We start from the raw sequence: 20,266 nt of genomic DNA on the forward strand, positions 1-20,266 counted from the left end.
GAACATAACACACACAGACACACATTGGCTGTTTGTTTCTACCTCTCCCCTCGCTGGAAGTCTCGGACCTCCAGCCGCCCGCCTCCACCTTGATTAAACGCTGAAAATAAAAGAGGGAGACAGGTTTTTCCTATTTTATCTTATTTTGTTTTATTTCTCCCTCTCCTCTCGCTAGAAGCGTCGCCCGCCTCCTGCTCCCGTCTCAAACACGGAGGTCTTCCTCTCCGCTGAGCAGGCACGCCCGGCCTGTTAAATAGCCTGTAACCATAACAACTGTGTGACACAAATTCAGTGCTTTGGTCATTAAATAATGTCGGGCTCGGTTCGGGTTAGGACAGAAATATGCGGCCCGTGCTCTAACACACACACACAAACACACAGAAAACCGGACATTATCATCAGTTTATAAAAAAAAACCCGGACGCCCCGGACGGGACGTGAAAAGTGGACATGTCCGGGCAAAAGAGGACGTTTGGTCAGCCTACTGATGGAATGCAAATGCTTTCCTTTCAGTAGACCAAAGCACCAACACTGCCAGGGTTTAAAGTTTGGTTCCTAATAGAGAAACCTACACTAAAAATATGTGCGTCATGGTACTGAAAATAACTCTGGATCAAAGTGACCACTAGATGATATATTGTGAGCTGGCTGTTTTATTGATAGCAGTCGAAAAACACGGATTTTCCCACGTGTGTTCAATTGGGATAACTGCACCCAGGGAATGCTGCGTGTTTTAGTTTAGGAACTCACTACAGGATAGTACACTCCTTTAGACAATAATAATTCCTGTTGTTGGAAGGTCTGACTCTCATTCACTGAGATCTGTCAGATGCCGTTGGCCCCTACCAATAGAAAACGTGCTGTGTTGCGTTCCTTTGATGAATAATGTCTTTGGCTCTGTCATCTACCTTTCTATACTGTACTTGGCAATCAGTTTGACTCTTTGACGGAATGTCTGCGGTAATGTGTTGAAACCTGAAGACTCCAAGGACGGTTTTTTATAGGTCTTTGTATTTTGATTGCTGATTTAATGATGTACCAGGGCATTATTCACATAGACCCCTGCTACTTTATAGTGTTATGTTAATGTTGTTTACACGGGGGCAAAACTACTGAATTTCTAAAGATATGCTGAGCCAATGACTACTACTGTGCATTGCTTTTCTAAAAGGTTGTGAGGTAGATGCAGCATGGTAATCCTTGATGTGTGTGTGTGTGTGTGTGTGTGTGTGCGTGTGCGCATGTGTTTCCTCTGACAAATGACAAAATAACTGCAGGTCAAAGGTTGACTGAGGTTTCTCCTTTTATATATCCCCACTCCCCCACCTGGCGTCATTTTAAAGGTCACATTGCCTAGACACACATGCAAGCATGACTCTTAGTCAATATTAGTTTCCTTTCCCTCTGACCCTCCTTATAACCCTGTTACTCTTTCATCACAATAACTGGTCCTGTTTCTTTTTTCTCTCTTACAGTTATAACAGCCTGACGGACGTGGAGGGGTCAGAATTCAGGTCACTACGGCAACTGGAAATGCTCATGTTGCATGGCAACGACATTAGCACAGTCCACCCTGGGGCATTTTACAGCCTGAGATCACTACAGGTAGAGTTTGTGTGTGTGTGTGTGTGTGTGTGTGTGTGTGTGCGCGCGCGCGCGCCTAATTTAGGCTACCTTCAGGGAAACATTTCAGACTAAAGACAAGTTAAATTGGGACAGTTTGTGCAATTGAGGACAAGAGCCATGTCCCCAGTTGAGAAACAACTAAGGTGTACGTCAGCAATCAAAGTGAAGGCCAATTCCAAGTTGCACGAGGGTCTGCTTTGGTCTGCATGACATAATTGTCAACATCCACCCATATCGGTGAGGATTGCAGATGTTCATGTGCAGCCCATTTTTTTTGTGACTGTTACTGCTTGGGGCTGATGCAGATCCTAAAATGTACTATGAATGGAAGCCTGCACACGTGGCCACAGCTGTCTACGGACGTTCAATGCAGAAAATATGTCAGAACCTTTAGGGTAGGGCTATGGTGGGGGTTAGGATTAAGCAAGCAGTGGTTAGGGTTAGGGTAAGTCTAGAAAATGAATGTAAGTCAGTGTAATGTCCCAAAAATTGATGAAAGTGAACATGTGTGTGTTTGTGTGTTTGTGTATCCTGGTAATTTTACCATAGTACTTATAGTTAAAGGTGAAGTCTTTTAATCCAATACACTGTTTGTCAAATTCAGCAAATATCTCCTCACGGTCTGCAGGACAATACAAACAAGTGAACCTATACCTACAGTAGGACTTAAAAATCTTAAGTCCTACTGTAGGTACTGACTTAATTCTAATCATGGCTCATCATTAACAATTAAGTCCCATAACTTACTGATATTGATTCTGCAAGGGTGTGTGGTTTCTCTAACATTCTGTTCAGATCCAATGGTTCCAACAGATCCAAGTCAAGACTAAGTGGTTAAATACTTTTGGTTGCTGATGTGGTGTCTTCAATTTGAGTCCAGCCCTTTTGAGTGTTGCATTTGTTATCCTCTCCATATCTGGCTCTAAATCATAGCTGGAGCATCGTAGCAAAGCATATGTAAAAGTAGTGAACCAGGTGGGGACACCAGAGGAACACACAATGTATGCTGTATGGTGTAGGAGAGCCAAATCAAATTTCCCCCTACCTAGACCACATTTGAGCCAATAATTAGTTGCGCTTTGATTGCTTGACTGAAAATGCAGCGAGTCTTGTTGGGTCCAGATGGGTCCAATCAGAGCCTGAATTTGCATTCTAAACAGACTGATGATCCATGCCAGTACATCAAAACTGGATATGAAACAGTCACAATTTGGGTTGGGTTGAGTCATCAAGTTACTGGAGAAACAAATGTCCCCAAAGAATTTATTATAATGAGGATGGGATGTTCTTTTGTAATGTCAACTGATAACTTTTCTAAATGAAAATCTCACCCAGAGGAATTCTTAAAAAGTCATCACAATCACTTTTCTGGAACACAGTATAAAAAGACTGAATTGATCTGAGAGCACTGTTGCAATTCCCTCAAAGAAAGTGGTGCCTTCTCTGTATCTATGCACATCTACCAGCCATAGGTTGTCACTTTTAGTTCATGGTTTCCTGGGGCAGCCATTTACAGAAAACAGTTCAGACAAACTGGGTGTTCATGGCCTGTCTAGCATGAAAAAAGCAAAGAGACAGAATAAACAAGCAGCTGCATAAAGATTAAGGCATCTGTCAAGCTAAAGATGACAGTATTTTTTTGTCATAGGTTATTGGACTTACCAAGAGATGGAGGTTGCTAATTATGGACTTACAGTAGTCACATCCCTCCTATCCTCTGTCTCCAGTTATCAAACCCCTAATTTGCTCATTGCTTAATTTAGTTTTGATGTTCAATGAATATTTGAATAACACTAACTCTTTCTTTTTTTCAGATTTTGAAGTTGAGTTACAACAAGCTAACATCAGTGAACCCTGGTCTGTTTGAGGGCCTTGTTGGTTTGATCCGTCTCCATCTGGACCACAACCTCATTGACTTTATAGAGCCATACTCCTTCTCTGGCCTAACCTCCTTAAAACTCCTACAGCTGGAGGGGAACCTTCTAAAAGAGATCCACCCTCATACCTTCATAACAGTGTCACTACTAGGAAGCTTTTGGACTTCGGGACTCAAGTAAGACAAAAAGACAGTGGCTATTTAACTAATTTTATCTCGTTTAATGGAAGGTAAATATATCTTGGAAAGAATGATAGTTTGAAAGAACTAAGACTTGTCTGAGAGGATGTATCCTTGCTTGCAGGAAACTGCTTGAAATTAAATTAATGGAGTTTGCATGCTCCTAACAAAAGTTCCCTCCCTTTAAAATATGCATACATACCAAGACTTGCTTATAGGTATAAAGTTGCTATGCACCTCATACTACAGTATATTTGTTTCCCTGTCTCCTGCACAATGCATTCAAGTGTAGGCATCATCCCAGTGCCACCCTGCAGACCAGTAAGTGAAGGAAATGATATAATGTTTTTGTCTCAGACACTTACACCTGTCAGACAATCTGTTGGAGCAGCTCCCTGCCGCAGTACTGAAGAGTGCTCCCAGGCTTGAACTCCTTTCTCTACATGGTAATCCCTGGACCTGTGATTGTCAACTTCACTGGTTGGTAGAATGGAGCTCCACACATGAAGGTAAGGGTGCTTCAATTAATACTCAAATCTTATTTTCTGGCAGTAGACCACTATTCCTTACCTCTTCACTTCTGTGGTACCAAATACTTTTATCTAAACTGGATGACAAATTACTATGTAAAGGTTCATAGGGGGACAGCAAAAAAATTAAAAAAGCATGAATTGATTTTTGGGCTACCTGTGGGAAAGAGCTAAAAAACAACAACAGTGACATATTATCCCCTTACAAAGCTTATAAAGCAATGTGGACTTGTGTTTGTATCCACTAGACATGAATTCTCCTTTTGGCTTAGTTTTAAATATCTGAGTTTTTACCTGTTAAATGCACCGCTGTGCTCACCAGCTTGTTGCTTTTTTAGTTTGTGTTGTTTGGTGCTGGGCAATTAAGTTTGTCAATGGTCTGTTGCTGATAACAGCTGCTTGCTGCTGCTGGAAATTACTTTATTAGAGCTGTGAGAGTAAACCAAAACAGTAGAGGTATAGCCCTTAAACCAAGACAATGAGCGAATAGAAACTAAAATACACCATGGGAACTGCAGAGTCGCGTGATAATTTTCTGGTTTCATCACTATTTACAGGCCCTTTCACATTACATATGAAAGCATCATAAAATATGAAATTATTGTTTTGTGCAGCTTTCAACCTGCAATTACTGTTCTTTTTTTGTCCACTTAGGGGCAGCAGAAACAACTTGTAAACACAAGCTTGACATATCATCACCTTTAAGTTGAAATGTTGAACTTGTTAAAAACAGTTTCCACAGGTACTCACACATCCAGCAGTTACAGAGCAACATCATCATTCATTTAAAATCATATCCCTAATCACATGGCAAATGTGAGTCCAATATTCACTCTGTTTTAACTTTTGGTCTCCACTAACTCCCAAGGAATTTTGGGGCTTTTTGGTTGCTAAAGGTTCCACTATGTTTACCAGGTTGTCTCTACATGTGTCTTTCTGCAGGTCGTGTACAGTGGGTTTTAAGAGCTTTTTCACTAAAAAACAGCTGCAGCTCAAATCAAGCATACGCTGGTATGGTTTATGTTGTGTCTCCAATGGAGAGAGTGTCTCTATGAGAGAGAGTGAAATATGTCGCACATGTTGCCTGTAAATAAACAACTGTCAGTTCACAATACTTTCTCATGTCTTAATTTTAATACTTAAAATACAACATTGTTAAGAACAGTTGAATAAATAGGGGCGGCACGGTGGTGTGGTGGTTAGCACTCTCGCCTCACAGCAAGAGGGTTGCCAGTTCGATCCCGGGCGTGGGAGCCCTTCTGTGCGGAGTTTGCATGTTCTCCCCGTGTCAGCGTGGGTTCTCTCCGGGCACTCCGGCTTCCTCCCACAGTCCAAAGACATGCAGATTGGGGACTAGGTTAATTGATAACTCTAAATTGTCCATAGGTGTGAATGTGAGCGTGAATGGTTGTCTGTCTCTATGTGTCAGCCCTGCGATAGTCTGGCGACCTGTCCAGGGTGTACCCTGCCTCTCGCCCGATGTAGCTGGGATAGGCTCCAGCCCCCCCGCGACCCTCAAGAGGATGAAGCGGTTAGAAGATGAATGAATGAGTTGAATAAATAAATTGTGCTACATAATGAACGAATGGCTTCAAATAGACCCTTTGATCAGTGTCAGCCAATACTCTGCCAGCTATTGGTGATTAGGCCCCAAAAATCCTCATCAGAACACCGCTAAAATTAATAATCTAAGGGCAAGACAGACAGCTTAATAACTGGTTGTACCCTTTCTATATTATTAATATATGTACACAAAGAATAATGTTGCTGGCTTACAGACACATGTATTTGACCAGACGTAGAACAAAGCACCAGCAGAAAATATTGCATGTGTGCCATCCAGCTTCTGCACAACATATGAAGGACACAGCCACTCTTAATAAATGGACTATATTTGATCCACATGGAGTCTAGAAAATCAATTACATTGTTTACTTTTCTTTATCCGTATGTCTCACTCAGTATTTTTCATGACACATGTGCTTTGTCTCATTTGTCATTGCTTTGTCGGAGTTTCGTGAATAACCTTTAACAAGTCCCATATGTTGGCTGTTTGTATCAACAGAGCAGTTGATAATATATCATTGTGTTTATTAGTAGATGCATAAACATTGACTGAAATCTATTTCCCTGTAATTCCTATCTCCCACCTTACATCTTTCCTTACCTTTTCCCTTACTCTGTCCTTACCTACATCTTCTTCACTGTCCCTTCCCTCTTAACCTCTCTCCTCCTTTGTCTTTCCCTCCAATTCCTTGGATTGTTTCCCCTGTTCCTTCTATTCCTTCCTTTTTAACTCTCCCTCTCTTCCTCTCTCCAAATATGTCTCCCAGGTGTAATAAAGTGCAAGAAGGAACGTGGCTCTAGTGAGACTTGCCCTGAGTGCTCCTCTCCTCAACCCCTGAATGGGACACATTTCCTAGGGCTGACTCCGGACAAGCTTACTTGTGAACGACCAGCTCTTCGTTCCACCCTCAAGCAGTGGGACAATCCTGTGTGGGCTGAATCTGAAGCGGAGCCTGACCTCCCGTACACCCGTGACTTTGAGAAGCCACTAGGCCACCTGACTGTCGTTCTCTCCGACAGCCATGGAAACAGTGCTCATGTGGCATGCGACGTGCGACACCCTGGAGACAGTTCACCCATGACTTGGACAGTAAATCCACAATCACCTGGGGAGTTTTCTGTCAATGTGTCACTGGCAACTGTCCTTGAGTGTGAGATTGATCGGGAGACGTTGCAAAATCTATGGCAATTGGTCGCATATTACTATGAAAGCCCTGCTATCCTGGAGAGAGGTCAACAGAGAGGAAATGATAGCAGAATAACTTATCAATATGTCCAAGCTGTAAATGAAAATTCCCCATATTTCACAGAATTAAAAGGGTATTTGGTAGCAGAACCCTCATGGCTGCTTCAACCCAGAGTAACTTTAAGGCTCAACAGGCAGCAGACAACAACCAAGAAACTGGTAATGGATTTCACTACTGTAATTACCAAGCAACTCAACAGCCATAGGGGGCCAGATGATGACAATGACCTCTCCATGTCCTGGGCTTTAATTCGCAGAGGGACAGCAGGGCGGGTTCAGACTGCTCTCCAGGGTTCAAAAGTTAATTTAGAGTGCAGTGTTGTCACTTCAAATCCGGAGGTGAAAGTGGAGTGGATGCTACCAGATTTGTCCATTGTGGAAGATGCAACTGATAAAATAGAAATTTCTGAAAAAGGAGATCTTGTGATTTTAAATGCCACACTGTCTGACTCAGGCCTTTACCACTGTATGGTCAGAACCAAAGCCGGCGTGGACTTGATGCCTCTAAGGCTCACCATCAAAGAACTCTCACTCAGCCCAACCGCTCTCAATGGTCAGAAAATTGTAGTTGAAAAGGGACACTCTTTTTCTCTCCCATGTGAGGTGACCTCAGTCCAGCCCAGTCAGACTATGTGGTACCTACCCAAAAACCAAATTCTTCTTCCCACACAACAGACAAAACGGACAGAAGTGATGGAAAATGGGACTTTAGTGGTTAGGAGATTGACACAAGACGATGCAGGGGAATACACCTGCTTAGCCTCAAATCTGTATGGAGTTGACATGTTGTCACACGTGGTGGAAGTGACAGGAGAAAAGGCCTCTGATAGCTCCAAAGTACAGACTGCAAAAGAGTCGCCGATTTTGCCAGCTGGTGTGGAGGAAGGAGAGGGTTCAGGGGGAGATTACCAGGAAATTATACGGCCTTTTGCTACGCAGTTTCCTAAGAAGGTAGGAACAATACAAAGGAAACCTAATGAGTTTTCAAAAAGAATAAGAATCAAAGATTCACAGAGAAAACCAAATAAATCTGTTAAAGAATTAGATCCAAATCGCTGGGCAGAGATCTTGGCAAAAGCTAATGCTAAACCAAGTGTTGCTCTGCCCACAGAGCAGTCACTATCAGAGCCCAGCACTGTAACTGTCCAAACAAGTACGCCCAAGCCTACTACTACAACTGCAACAACAATTCCTACTACTGCTTACAACCTACCCCCTACTACTACCCCTCCTGATATTAGTACAGAGCTAACACATTTCCCCATAAACACAAATGTTAAGACTGAGGCCTATTCTACAGAGAAGAAAGAGGATAACTCTAAAACATCGGAAAGCCTGCTAGAGGTTTTACAACCTCCGCCTCCCAGAAGTACAGAACCAACCCCATACCATGTTGGTGGGATTGCAGAAAAAGCTGACGCTATAACAGACCCTCCTGCTGTTGGAACTCCTCAGCCAGTGGATCAGTTAGAAAATAAGTACTCTGGAGAGGGGAGAAGGAACAACAACCTCTTTCCTGGTCAGCCAAACAGGAGAAGGCCACCTTATAGACGTAGAAAACCCCCAATAAGGAGAGTCCGTCCGCACGGACACCCCTTCTACCATTCATCAAACAAGCCCCAAACAACTGTCCCCCCAACAACCACCACCACCACACCAACAACAACAACAACAACAACCACAACTACAACCACTACTACCACCACCACCACCACTACTACTACTACTACAGCTGTTCCAACCACAGTGGAAAACACTGAAAACTTATCTGCTGAGTATCAGACAGAGGAAGATTACTATGATGAATATAATTACAAGGATGGCGGAGATGCCAAGACAGACTTAAACAATGAAACCCACCATACCACTCATTATCTTGACAGTACCCTAACCACATTTCCATCAGCTGTAGAAAAAGATCTAGCTCCACCTAATCCAGAGACAGTTGTCACTCCAAAGCTTGATAGAACCCCTCATCCAACTGAAAGGACTCTTAAAGAAAAGGAGTATGATACTTTAAAACTTAAGGAATCTGAGAGACAGAGGGTGGAGATCAGAACGCAAATTAAAGAAAAGGACAGAGACAATAAAGATCTTGCAGGAGAGAGTGAGAGGGAGATTACAGCAATGGAAAGTGAAGAAACACATAAAATAGATTCAAAGGGCAGTGAGAAAGACACAGAAACATCTAAAAAGGAGTGGCTGGATAGCATCCAGTTAACAACACAAAATAGACCAAGACCTAACACTCGACCGTCACCGGAACAAAATACACCTACCCAAGCAAGAACTCCATCTTCAAAGGTCATTACCTCACATTCAACAAGAGGCAGAACAACAGCAGGAGTCACACAGAAAGAGGATAAAGATGTAAACAAGCCAAAAGCAGAGCCTGAGATCCACAGATTCCCAATAATAGAGCCGGTTCACCCCTGGCTCCATCAGAACAGACAGGGAGGAGGGCAAACCACAACTCCCAGGACGATACATACAAACCAAAACAGAAATACAGGAAGACAAGGAGAAGTGAATCTAGGTAGACATTCCCAGGCTCCTAGAGTCTCCCCAACCTCCCGCTGGCCTTCACACCATCATTATCACCATTACTACCCACTCTACCCTTCCTGGCCAGGTCAAAGGTCATTTCCTCATCCAAGGCAAGGTAAATAAAACTGTTGTGTCATGATTTCTGTCTTAAATAACTGTTTTGAAATTAGGTATGATGATCCAGAAAGTGTAAGAGATAAAGGATAAAGAACAAATCGATTAAATTGAGTCTGTTTACACCTGGTTTTAACATGTGTTTTGGTAATCTCAACACAAGTGGACAGCCGAAACACATCACCATTCACACCTTCATCTATCATATGCCTCCTGACTACTTGTGTTCAGATTCCATTACTGCCTTCATTACTTACACTAGGAGGTCAAAGGGCCTTGTGCTCAGGAATTACCTCCACACTCTTGCTTGTTGCTTGCTAGCATACTCTCTAGTCATCTTAGCAGTTGTGTTGGTACAGGTGGAGATATTGCTGAGAATTCAACATGTCTCTTTCCATAGGGCAAAACAATGGACAGTCATGCAACACTTTTGTCCAACTTGTCGTAAAAAGGTGGAGCTATAGAATGTCAGTGTGCTGTCAGCAAAACAACCACCATGTCCTGTAGTAAAGACTTGACCTTGTCAGAGACGTATTAGGATGTATTAGTGTTTACACTACAAAGTTAGGTGGTCAACGCGTGCCAGTCCACCTCAGCATGTGGTTTGAGTGATCAGATGGTGGTGGTAAAAAAGGTCAATATTATGTTGGCTTGGTGTTAGGTTATGACATGTCAACCTAATCCTGGTTGGAATGCATGGATATGTCTTTGAATAAATGTTTTCTCTCTGCTCCTAGGTCCTGGGTCACACCCTCTGCCCACACACAGACCCTGGCCTCTCCCCCACCCATGGGCTCAAAGCCCGGTTGTCACCAACCGACCAGAGATCACAGCTGAAACAGTGAAGCCCACACCTGCAGAGTCTGGAACAACAGGAAGCTCCAGAGTTACACCCTCTAACTCCCATCTGTCATATCATCAACATCATCAAAATCATCATGTGAATGGCAGGACCCAAACCAGAGACCAACTGTTTCTATCAAGGCTGAGGAACAGATACAGACAGGTATGATGATGGGTGTTTTTTTTTGGGGGGGGGGAGTGCAGAATATAATCCATGTCATCATTATCTCCTTGTGTTGTATGCAACCCAGTTACTAATGATGGTGATGATAATGAGTCAGCTCTGAGAGATGGGATTTAATTCCAGGTAAATGGTTTAATACTATAATAATAGATCATTCTGATATTTCCAGGCACAGCTTGATCGCATTGCTCAGCTGGGGAAGATGGTTACACCCAAACCTCGTGTTAGCTACAATCCCTCATCCCTTATCACACCTAAACCCAAACCTCCTTCTCCGCAAAGACCCTACAACCCCAAACCACCAGCACCTACTGCTTCTAACTCTTACACCCTTCAGCCTCCGAACTCTGCTGAACATTCATCGTCATTCTCTGATTTCATCCCAACCCCTCATCCTTACCCACACACCACTCCTGGGGTTCTGTATGGAGGTCAGTGGCCTGTTGGAGGTAGGTGCACTAGCGCAACAATATAGGCTAAGTGCTAGTATTTCTAAAGGAAAATGAGCAGTTTATTTTAATGATATATTAAAATATTAATTAATATTTTAATCTGTAATCATGATAGATTTTTTTTGCTGGTTGAATGTGTCTTTGTAGCAGGACGAATCAGCTCTCGGCGGCCCACAGCTGCCCCTCCTTTCCCATGGGTGTGGGGAGCTGGAAGTGGTGGGCAGAAGCCTCGTATCACCACGGTCACCACAGCTAGCGTGTCAGTACTGGCAGAGAGTGATGTGTTCTTGCCTTGTAAAGCAACAGGGAATCCTGAACCCAACATTGCATGGACCAAAGTCTCCACAGGTAAGGGAGAAAGAGATTAAAAAAGAGGAAGACATGAAAAGGAAAAAGCACAATAAGATAATTACAGAATGTAGGAATATGAGACAATCCCAGGTCTATGTGTTGTGCTTTTAGCTCATACATCTCACTTGTCCTGGGTCATATCTGCCTGCTGCTGTGTCTATTTTTATATCACTGAGGAATGCCAGACACTGATATTTTCAAATGTGGCATAATCAGTCATGAGAATCATGATTCCGAATTTAAATCTGTCCCTCCGCATTGTCTTCATATCCTTTTGTTCTCCTCTCAGGTGCCACCATCCCAGCCAACACCAAGCATGGTCCCCGTTTTGAGGTCTTCAAAAATGGAACTTTTGTCATTAAAAACATCCAGCTTCAGGATAGAGGCCAGTACCTCTGCACGGCCCAGAACAGCTTTGGATCAGATCGCATGGTCATCACCTTAGCTGTACAGACTCAGGCACCCAAGATCCAGCCGCCCAAGTCCACAGAGATAGCAGCCTACTTCGGAAAAAGTGTGATTCTTGACTGCCTTGCTTCAGGAAAACCACCTGCTCAAATTTCCTGGATTCTTCCAGACAGGATGTTTGTACGAGACATTGGGACTGTTCACTCTCCCCTTGCACCGATATCTCTGCTTCAAAATGGAACCCTTCAAATTCACTCTCTCAATTTCTCAAGCAAAGGGGACTATAAATGTATTGCAAGCAACGCAGCAGGTGCTGACACAATTACTTACCATCTCCATGTGGCAGCTCTGCCGCCAAGCATCAGTGAAGGAGCAACAGATACTGTGATCATTCAGCCAGGTAGAGTACAGAAATTTAACATCCCTAAAATTTCCGTAACTGAAAGTCTTCCTCATGACATGGCTGGTAAAAGACAATAAATTGTTCTTAATCTAAGCTAATAAAATCACATTTAACCAGGCAGGAGTGTGTATGTCCACTGCTCTGTGAAGGGGGAACCAGTGCCTGCTGTGAAATGGACGCTCCCAGCAGGCGTCCATGTTAAGCCATCACAGTTTCTCGGACGCAGGCTGTTTGTCTTCCCCAATGGGACGCTGTATGTGAAGAATGTTTCACCAGCTGATGCTGGGAGGTATGAGATGTGCATTTCTTTTATATTTTTTCCCTATGATTAAGTCTTTCTTTCTTTGCACTGATCAGAATATGTGTACTTCCTTTATCATAAGCCAAAGTTCTGGTTTTAGTCGACCTAACTTGGGAAGTCAGGATGTATTCTTATAACCTTGACTAGTACTCCTCTCACTTAAGGTTTGATTTCCCATTCCCCTTTATGGGTTTTGTAAGTCCCATACTTTAGTTTTTGACCAAATATCTACAACCTTGCCAACTGAAAATTTTTATTGATGCCTCCAGAAATTTTCATAGGGGTGGCTTTATGGGACTACTGAAAATCTTGTGGTGGCACACCAAAACCAAAGCCATCACTGAATTTCAGGAATTCTATTATGCTGTTGGACTATATAGGCTACTTGAAAACAATGTCAATATAAGAGTTATGAAATAACATACTGATATATTTACATCTCTTATTTTACAATTAAGTTTACTAATAATCTGATGAGTATAAACTGATACCCATACAGTTAGCATTTTGAGTTCCACAGCTATCCTGTTGTATTTTGTTATGTATCTATATATGTTAGGTGATTCATTGTTATTCAGATAAGGTGATTGCCCTTTTCCCTACAAAGAGAACCATTAACTTTTAATTTAAAGGAGTACATTATTTGTAATTTGTAATTTTAACAAAAAGTTAGAGTGTTATTTATCCTCCCTCCGGACAAGCTATGCCAACAAGGTTGGTACCAATTAATGCCTTGGGTTGTCTGGTTTCACAAGATACCACTACCTTTGTGTCAGCTCAAAGCTTAAAAAGAGCCATAGCCTCTAAAAGACAATAATATTGACCTCCGATCATTTGCACCAGGGAGGCAGTGGACTGGGCTAGCAATTGTATCAGGGTGGCCATGGACCCTGCTCTGGGATGCCTCCGATGCAGCAATGGCAAAGGATAGTAGCGAAGTTATCAGGCCGTTTGAAATATTCTTCTCTGACTGCTGATCTGAGTTCTTAAGCTGTGAGGTTTTCTTTCTTTTTTTTTAAAGTCAGCAGGCTGCTGTTAATCTTTCCACAGGTACGAGTGTTTGGCCACTAATGCTGTTGGTATTACCAAAAGAACCGTCCAGCTGGAGGTGAGGGCAGATTCCCCCTCCATCTCTCACCAGCCTCCTCCTCCCCCTGTTCCTATCCCTCCAACCCAGCGCCATGGTGTGCCATCCCGACAGCACTCTATCTCAGCTATGTACGGTTCTGCTGTCTACCTCCACTGTCCAGAGTCTACCGGATCCACAAGAGGCACCATCTGGCAGCTACCTTCCAAAACCATCATGGAACATCGATACAGGTAACTAATGTTTATACATTTATGAATCAGTACAATACTGACCATAGTATAAATACATTATAATGTTTTAGTTTCCATTAAACTTCACTGACTCCTTTAATGTCAGCCTCATTTCTCTCCCCCATCTGCCTTCAGTCCAGAGAGACCCATTAAAGTTTTCCGTAATGGGACTCTGAGGATACTTCAGCTAACAGAGCTAGATGGTGGAAATTATCTGTGTGTCTTTCAGCGGCCCAATGGGGAGGACATGGAGCTCTTCCAGGTATGAACAGGACAGATAATGACTTCAGGCAGGTTCATTTAGCTGCCAACTCTTTTCGATTAGTCTTCATTTCATTTCTGGCTGAGAACACTTTTTGTTCATTAAGAATCCCTGCTTTGTTATTAAGTGTCAAAGACACTGTTGTTAAGATGTCTTACATGTCTTTACACCTGCCTTCAAGAATCAAAGATATGGTCTGTGCTCCCAGTTAAAAATAGGATTTTAATTTTTGTGTATATGGGCTGGGAAAAGTTGCTGCAGCAGGTCATTCAATACTTGACTGTCTCTGTAGTTTCCAAGCTGTCAATGAAACTTTGTTTCACATTGAAAGTTCTTGCTTCCACAGGTGGAGGTGTTAATGACCCCTCCCAGAATCGAACATGTGAGGACTGCACAGGCCAGGGTCACCTTTGGAGAAAATTTCCAGGTACATTTGGGGAGCTAGCTTAAAGTTTATATAAAGTAGGATAAGTCCTTTTTTATATCACCTGTGTTTTCTTGCATATTGTATTTATTATTTTACATTTCATGATATTATACCTATGAATACATTTGATGTTGTGATAAGGCAATAGGGTCTCATATCCCAAAAGCACCTTAGCAGTATTAATTGATGATTGTTGTTTTTTTTGGCCACATGGGGGCAGTATACTCCACGTTGACATATTAACACTCTATAAAGTGTGTATAGCAAAAAGCCCTTTTTATACAGAGATACTAATATAGAGTCACAATGAAGACACTTTATTACCCCAGCTTTTTTTTAATAAAGAACAGAAACAACGTAGGCATAATGCCTCCAAGTGTGTGATTTTATATAGCATGCTAGTGTTCCAGAGGCAAAAGAGGTGTGATGGGTGCAATGTGTAACACAACAGTGCATCAGGCAGCACTTTCTAAACAATAGCAATGAGATAAGATAGCAATAACAATCATGTCATCACCCTGTCATATGGTGGCTGATCTTGTCCTCCACATGGAGGGTGAGGAGCTTGCACACCTCATTGTCTCCCCAATTTGACATTTTCGGCCACTGTTCTTCATCTTTGAGTTAGTTGCAAACTGTGGCTAGCTGCTTTTTAAATCTCCCAGTGGTGCGTTGCACACATAACGCAGCATCAAAATGTTAGACCCATCCCGTCCTGCCAGCTGTCCCTTTTACAGAGATGTTGATTCGGCAGCGTTACTACTGCTTAGAAAATTCTGCCCCCCTATTCCATGATTGTACCTTTTATACAAAGAAATAAGCTGACAATATTTTAAAGGCTCAGTAAAGCTGAGGGGAACTGCAGAGTTGGGTTACAATAATCTAGTAGCAACCCCTTTAAAATTACACATAGTAGTTTAACCAAATGTCAATATAGAAATATGGATTTGTGCAGCTTTAAATCAAAGTAAAAACACAGTGAACAAGTATATAAACATACAGCCACTGAAAGGATTCTAGTGTCAATTGCGTTTGCCCTCGATATAAAGCTTAACTTTCTTACATCCAAGAACATTTTTTCAAAGAAAAAAAACTAATCATCCTTATAACCTTAGAGCAAAAATAAAAATTTCTGAACATTTCATATTTAAAATACAACACCTAACCAAAAAGATCTTTATTCAGAAATGAGTGCAGATTAATTCTTATACTTGGTTTTCTTCCTTTGTTTCCTTTTGTAGGTGGACTGTGTTGCAACTGGCCTCCCTGACCCAGAAGTTACCTGGAGTCTCCCAGATGGAACATTAATCAACAATGCCCTTCAATCGGACGATAGCGGCCTTCGCAATCGCCGCTATGTTATTTTTGGCAATGGAACTTTACTTCTCCAGCAAATGGGCAAAAGAGATGAGGGTGACTACACTTGTTATGCCAAGAACAAACTGGGCAAGGATGAAAGAAAAGTGAGCGTCAAAGTGGGCCCGAATGCTCCAAAAATTGGATTTAAATCACAATCACTGGTTACAGTAAAATTAGGAGAATCAGCCAAACTGAGTTGTCAGGCAACAGGTGAACCAACACCAAAAATCATGTGGATCTCACCAAGGAATGATGTAATATCGGTGTCATCAGACAAATTTCAGATCATGGGCGATGGGACGCTAGTGGTGAAAAAAGTAATACTGGCTGACGAAGGCAAATATGCATGTGTGGCACGAAATTCTGCCGGTGATGATGTTAAAAACATGAAACTTGAAGCTGAGATCCAGGAACCTTTTATCAATGGCATGAAAGGGAGGAGCACCACAAAGGTTTTGGCTGTTTCCTACCAAACAGCGCTCCTGGATTGCAAAGTGGAAGGGAAACCCGAACCAAGAGTCTGGTGGGTTACTCCTTATGGCCACTCCCTCCCAACACCCTATCTCGGCGGTCGCTTCCAAGTCCACCGAAACGGGAGCTTGGAGCTGAGAGGGGTGAGGAAAACAGATGAAGGGAGGTACATGTGTCTGGCTAAAAACAATCTGGGTGAAGCCTCACTTTTGGTTGAATTGGACGTCGCATCGATAGCTGAGAAACCAAGTTTTGCTGTTCCCAATATTGAAATCATACCGATAAAGCAAGACAGTGGAGCATTAATCCTGGAGTGCCCTGCTCGAGGAAAGCCGAACCCAGAGTTTGCATGGATTTTACCAAATGGAATGATGTTAACACCTGGTGTTAGACTTCAGCGCTTCACACATCATCTTGGTAACGGTACTCTGCAGATCTCTCAACCAGTTGCAAGTGATAAGGGAGTGTACCGCTGCATAGCAAAAAATGTAGCAGGGCAAGCAGAGAAACGTTACTCATTGGAGGCGGGCAGAAAGCCAGTGATCAGAGGATCTACAGGTATGTTTTTTCATCTCAAACTAATGAAGCAGCAGTTTCCTTGGTTTGGTCAATAAAGTGACTGAAGGCATTTTCAAACCTTTAGTGTGCTCTGGTTCAAATTAGTGAAAGGGTTGGTAAACTGTGTTTGTTTTCCCCCTTGGTCCTCATACAAGAAAAGTGAACCAAAAATGCATCTCCAAAAGTCAAGATCATTCACTTCACCCACTGATTCAATGTGTCTTGAGCTGGCGCAAGAAGTGCCTGCAGAAGACTGTAACTTCCCAGATTTCCATCCCAGACAAACAGCTCCAGAATTATTTTGTAACTGGTCCAAGACCATTTCTTCTATAGGGCTTTGGTGCAGTTGGTGCACCCAAGGATGATATCTGTGTTCAGATCTGCCCAATTAATTGTACCAAGGAGGGAAATTAAACCAGAGTCCAATTTAACCACCAGGTTTGAAAATACCTTAAAACATATGAAGAATCAATGGGAAATCTGGCCACAATGCACTTGTATTCTATCTTTAGTTGTATCAAAACTTCTTGCATGAAATCTACTTACTGTTATGATTGTGCTTTTCCAGGTGGAATGCAGATCACTTATGGCCTCAATCTTAACTTGCCCTGCACTGTGGATGGCTGGCCGCAGGCATCAGTCACATGGACCCTGCCTAATGGTCTTGTTTTGGACAAACCTCAAACTATTGGCCGGGTATCTTTTCTTCTCAATGGGACCCTCCAACTCAGGCAGGTTGCCACCTTTGACAAAGGAACATACATCTGTAAAGCCTCCAACTCTTTTGGCTCGTCAACACTGTCCTACCCAGTTGCAGTGATGGTTTTCCCACCACGTATCACCAATACGCTGACCTCAATTACAAGAGTCAACCGGGGATCACCAGTGAAGTTAAACTGTATTGCAACTGGTATTCCCAAGCCAGACATTTCATGGACGTTGCCTGGACGCACAACGCTGGTTCCGCATAACCGGTTCACAGCACAGGGAGGGATTCACATGACAGAGGAGGGCAGTCTGGTCATACAGAACCCTATGCTCATGAACTCCGGCATTTACAAATGCAATGCTAAAAATGCACTCGGAACAGACTTTAAATCCACTTACCTACAAGTGGTCTGAGTGACAGCTATAATTATTCTATTGAGAAAATGTCATTGCAGAATTAAGACAGGATAAGGACTTTTCCATCAGGATAAGAATATTCTGCATAATAAAGATACTCTGGAGAGAGACCTAGAACTGCCTGACTGGCAGCTTGGATTGACACACCTTGCAAAATAGTTTCCACTGAACAGTGACATTTTATATGTGGACAAAACAACATGGACAGCATTCACCTTTTGTGATTTTATCTCCATTTTTGTGTTTGTGTGTCTGTTTTATGGTGCAGATGTTGCAGAAGTCCTTCAGTTCTACATTTTGTACCTTAAAGTGTATTTTCACTTGTTAAAGTGCAGTTTAACTCACTGCTCAAAGCTTTGCCTTTCTAGTCACCAATTTGCGTTTCCTTAGATGGCAAAGGCGTGATCCACCTTACCCGTCTCTGAGTGGCTTACCCTGACATTCTAACCAATCTCGCTCCTCTTGCCTAAACCTAACAAAGCCCACCAGTGAAGGCAATGAGTACTTGCCAGTCAGAAGGAGAGTGGGGCAGGTCATGCCTTTGCTATCCTAGGAAACACAAATCTGCTTTCCAGCCTTACACTGTAGATGTAATTTCACATTCCCCATACAAACTGTAAAATTTTACCTCACAGTATAATTTTACTTTAACATGACAATGCTTGTTCTGCACCTGAAATAACTTAAGACTCTTCTCTCTTTGGATTGATATATAATGTGTACCCCTTATATGATTATTATTGTTTATGTGCTGGTAGAATTACAGTTTGCAGTGATCTGAGCTGTATTGCACATTGCTCACATCACAAAATAGATACTTAATTAAACACGTAATAGATTTTATTCCCTGTGAACTTCACAGCAAAATTCTACCACCTTACAATCTATCAACACACAGTAATAAGTAGTGGAGTGTCTTTATTATTGAACGTGAGTTTATCATCAACTATTCGACTCATGTGCTTATAAAGTGCCATATTTTATGAACTTTTAGTGAGCGGTGACTCAAATACCATCTATTGCTGCTCTGCAGTGTGTATCATCGAATGAATGACTGTATGTATCAATATCATTTATTCATCTTCATAATGGTGGAAAAATAATAGCCTGTAATATCTATGTTTGAAGCTCACAGAAGCTATTAACCGTTGAGGGACACAATACAAAACGAAGGTGCAACAAAAAAATATGTAGGTATATAATTTATAAGTAAAAAATAAACATACAGGTATGTGTTTGTTTTTTTAACCGTCAGTTGCCTCATTTTTGTTGTATAAAAACACCTAATTCATACTGACAGGAAGAGTATTCACAGATTTTAAATTAAGCTTCTCTAATGCTCAGCTGAGCTGTAAAGACATTAATTGTTACCCCAGCATTGACAGTCACGCAATTTGCTTAGGGTCAAGGGGTGAAATCCACTTAAATTTTTTCACATCTAGTCCAACTTGAGCGAACTTTGACCAACATATTACTTTACTAGTCCAAAATGGTATACAACTGCTCTAATAGAGACATGTTCACACATAGTTCTAAGACAAGAGTCTACAGTGCAAATACATTTTTTAAATTATTGCCTGTAGTGACCGAACAAAGTTGATGAGCTAACAAGCTTGCTAACGCTCGTTAGCTCTTAAACTTCTGGAAACTTTTTGTTGAAGGAAATGGTGTACAATGGTAGCCTAAGCAAACTGCCTGGGTGGAGTAAACAGTATAGTGCAGAGAATGTAGAGAGAAGCTTGGAAAGCTATTGTGACTGACTTACATGATCGCAGCTGGCTAGCGTGTTCATGATTAACTCACTTGCTGCCATAGTTCACCAACTAGCACAGCATAGTCACGTCACCAAGCTTGTGGAATGAAATATTTTGCAAAGACCAATATACATATATTAATATATTTATAAAATATATTTAATATATTAAATGTGTTAAATACATATATTAGCATATTAGTTTTTATTTTCACTCTTACTGAAGTACATCACAAACATATTTCATCCTGCTATCAAGTCAACAAAGATGATCCCAAATTAGAAAAAGTTACAGCAATGATGACAGTTTCACTTATTGTCCTATGCCTGGATGTGGCACACGTATTCGTAGTGCTAGAACCAC

General features: G+C 42.0%; 1 protein-coding gene across 5 annotated transcripts in view; it reads left to right on the forward strand.

Annotated features, from left to right (window-relative positions):
- The window catches only part of si:ch211-159i8.4 (matrix-remodeling-associated protein 5), a 37,959-nt gene extending 17,765 nt beyond the window's left edge, over positions 1 to 20,194 (forward strand). For 4 of the 5 annotated variants that reach the window (XM_049585819.1, XM_049585820.1, XM_049585822.1 and 1 more), the window contains 14 exons: positions 1,476 to 1,605; positions 3,441 to 3,679; positions 4,040 to 4,191; positions 6,546 to 9,686; positions 10,423 to 10,691; positions 10,882 to 11,161; positions 11,312 to 11,512; positions 11,805 to 12,323; positions 12,444 to 12,615; positions 13,678 to 13,947; positions 14,083 to 14,209; positions 14,556 to 14,636; positions 15,878 to 17,024; positions 17,593 to 20,193. In XM_049585819.1, coding sequence (XP_049441776.1) covers positions 1,476 to 1,605; positions 3,441 to 3,679; positions 4,040 to 4,191; positions 6,546 to 9,686; positions 10,423 to 10,691; positions 10,882 to 11,161; positions 11,312 to 11,512; positions 11,805 to 12,323; positions 12,444 to 12,615; positions 13,678 to 13,947; positions 14,083 to 14,209; positions 14,556 to 14,636; positions 15,878 to 17,024; positions 17,593 to 18,146 — 7,282 coding nt within the window. In that variant the 3' untranslated portion in view covers positions 18,147 to 20,193. Of the gene's footprint in view, positions 1 to 1,475; positions 1,606 to 3,440; positions 3,680 to 4,039; positions 4,192 to 6,545; positions 9,687 to 10,422; positions 10,692 to 10,881; positions 11,162 to 11,311; positions 11,513 to 11,804; positions 12,324 to 12,443; positions 12,616 to 13,677; positions 13,948 to 14,082; positions 14,210 to 14,555; positions 14,637 to 15,877; positions 17,025 to 17,592 lie in introns of all 5 variants that reach the window. The other variant, XM_049585824.1, reaches the window with a different exon arrangement.
- The last annotated feature ends 72 nt before the right edge of the window (positions 20,195 to 20,266 follow it).

The sequence above is a fragment of the Epinephelus fuscoguttatus genome, linkage group LG9, assembly GCF_011397635.1.
Source record: "Epinephelus fuscoguttatus linkage group LG9, E.fuscoguttatus.final_Chr_v1".
In the NCBI taxonomy this organism is placed as follows: Eukaryota; Metazoa; Chordata; class Actinopteri; order Perciformes; family Serranidae; genus Epinephelus; species Epinephelus fuscoguttatus.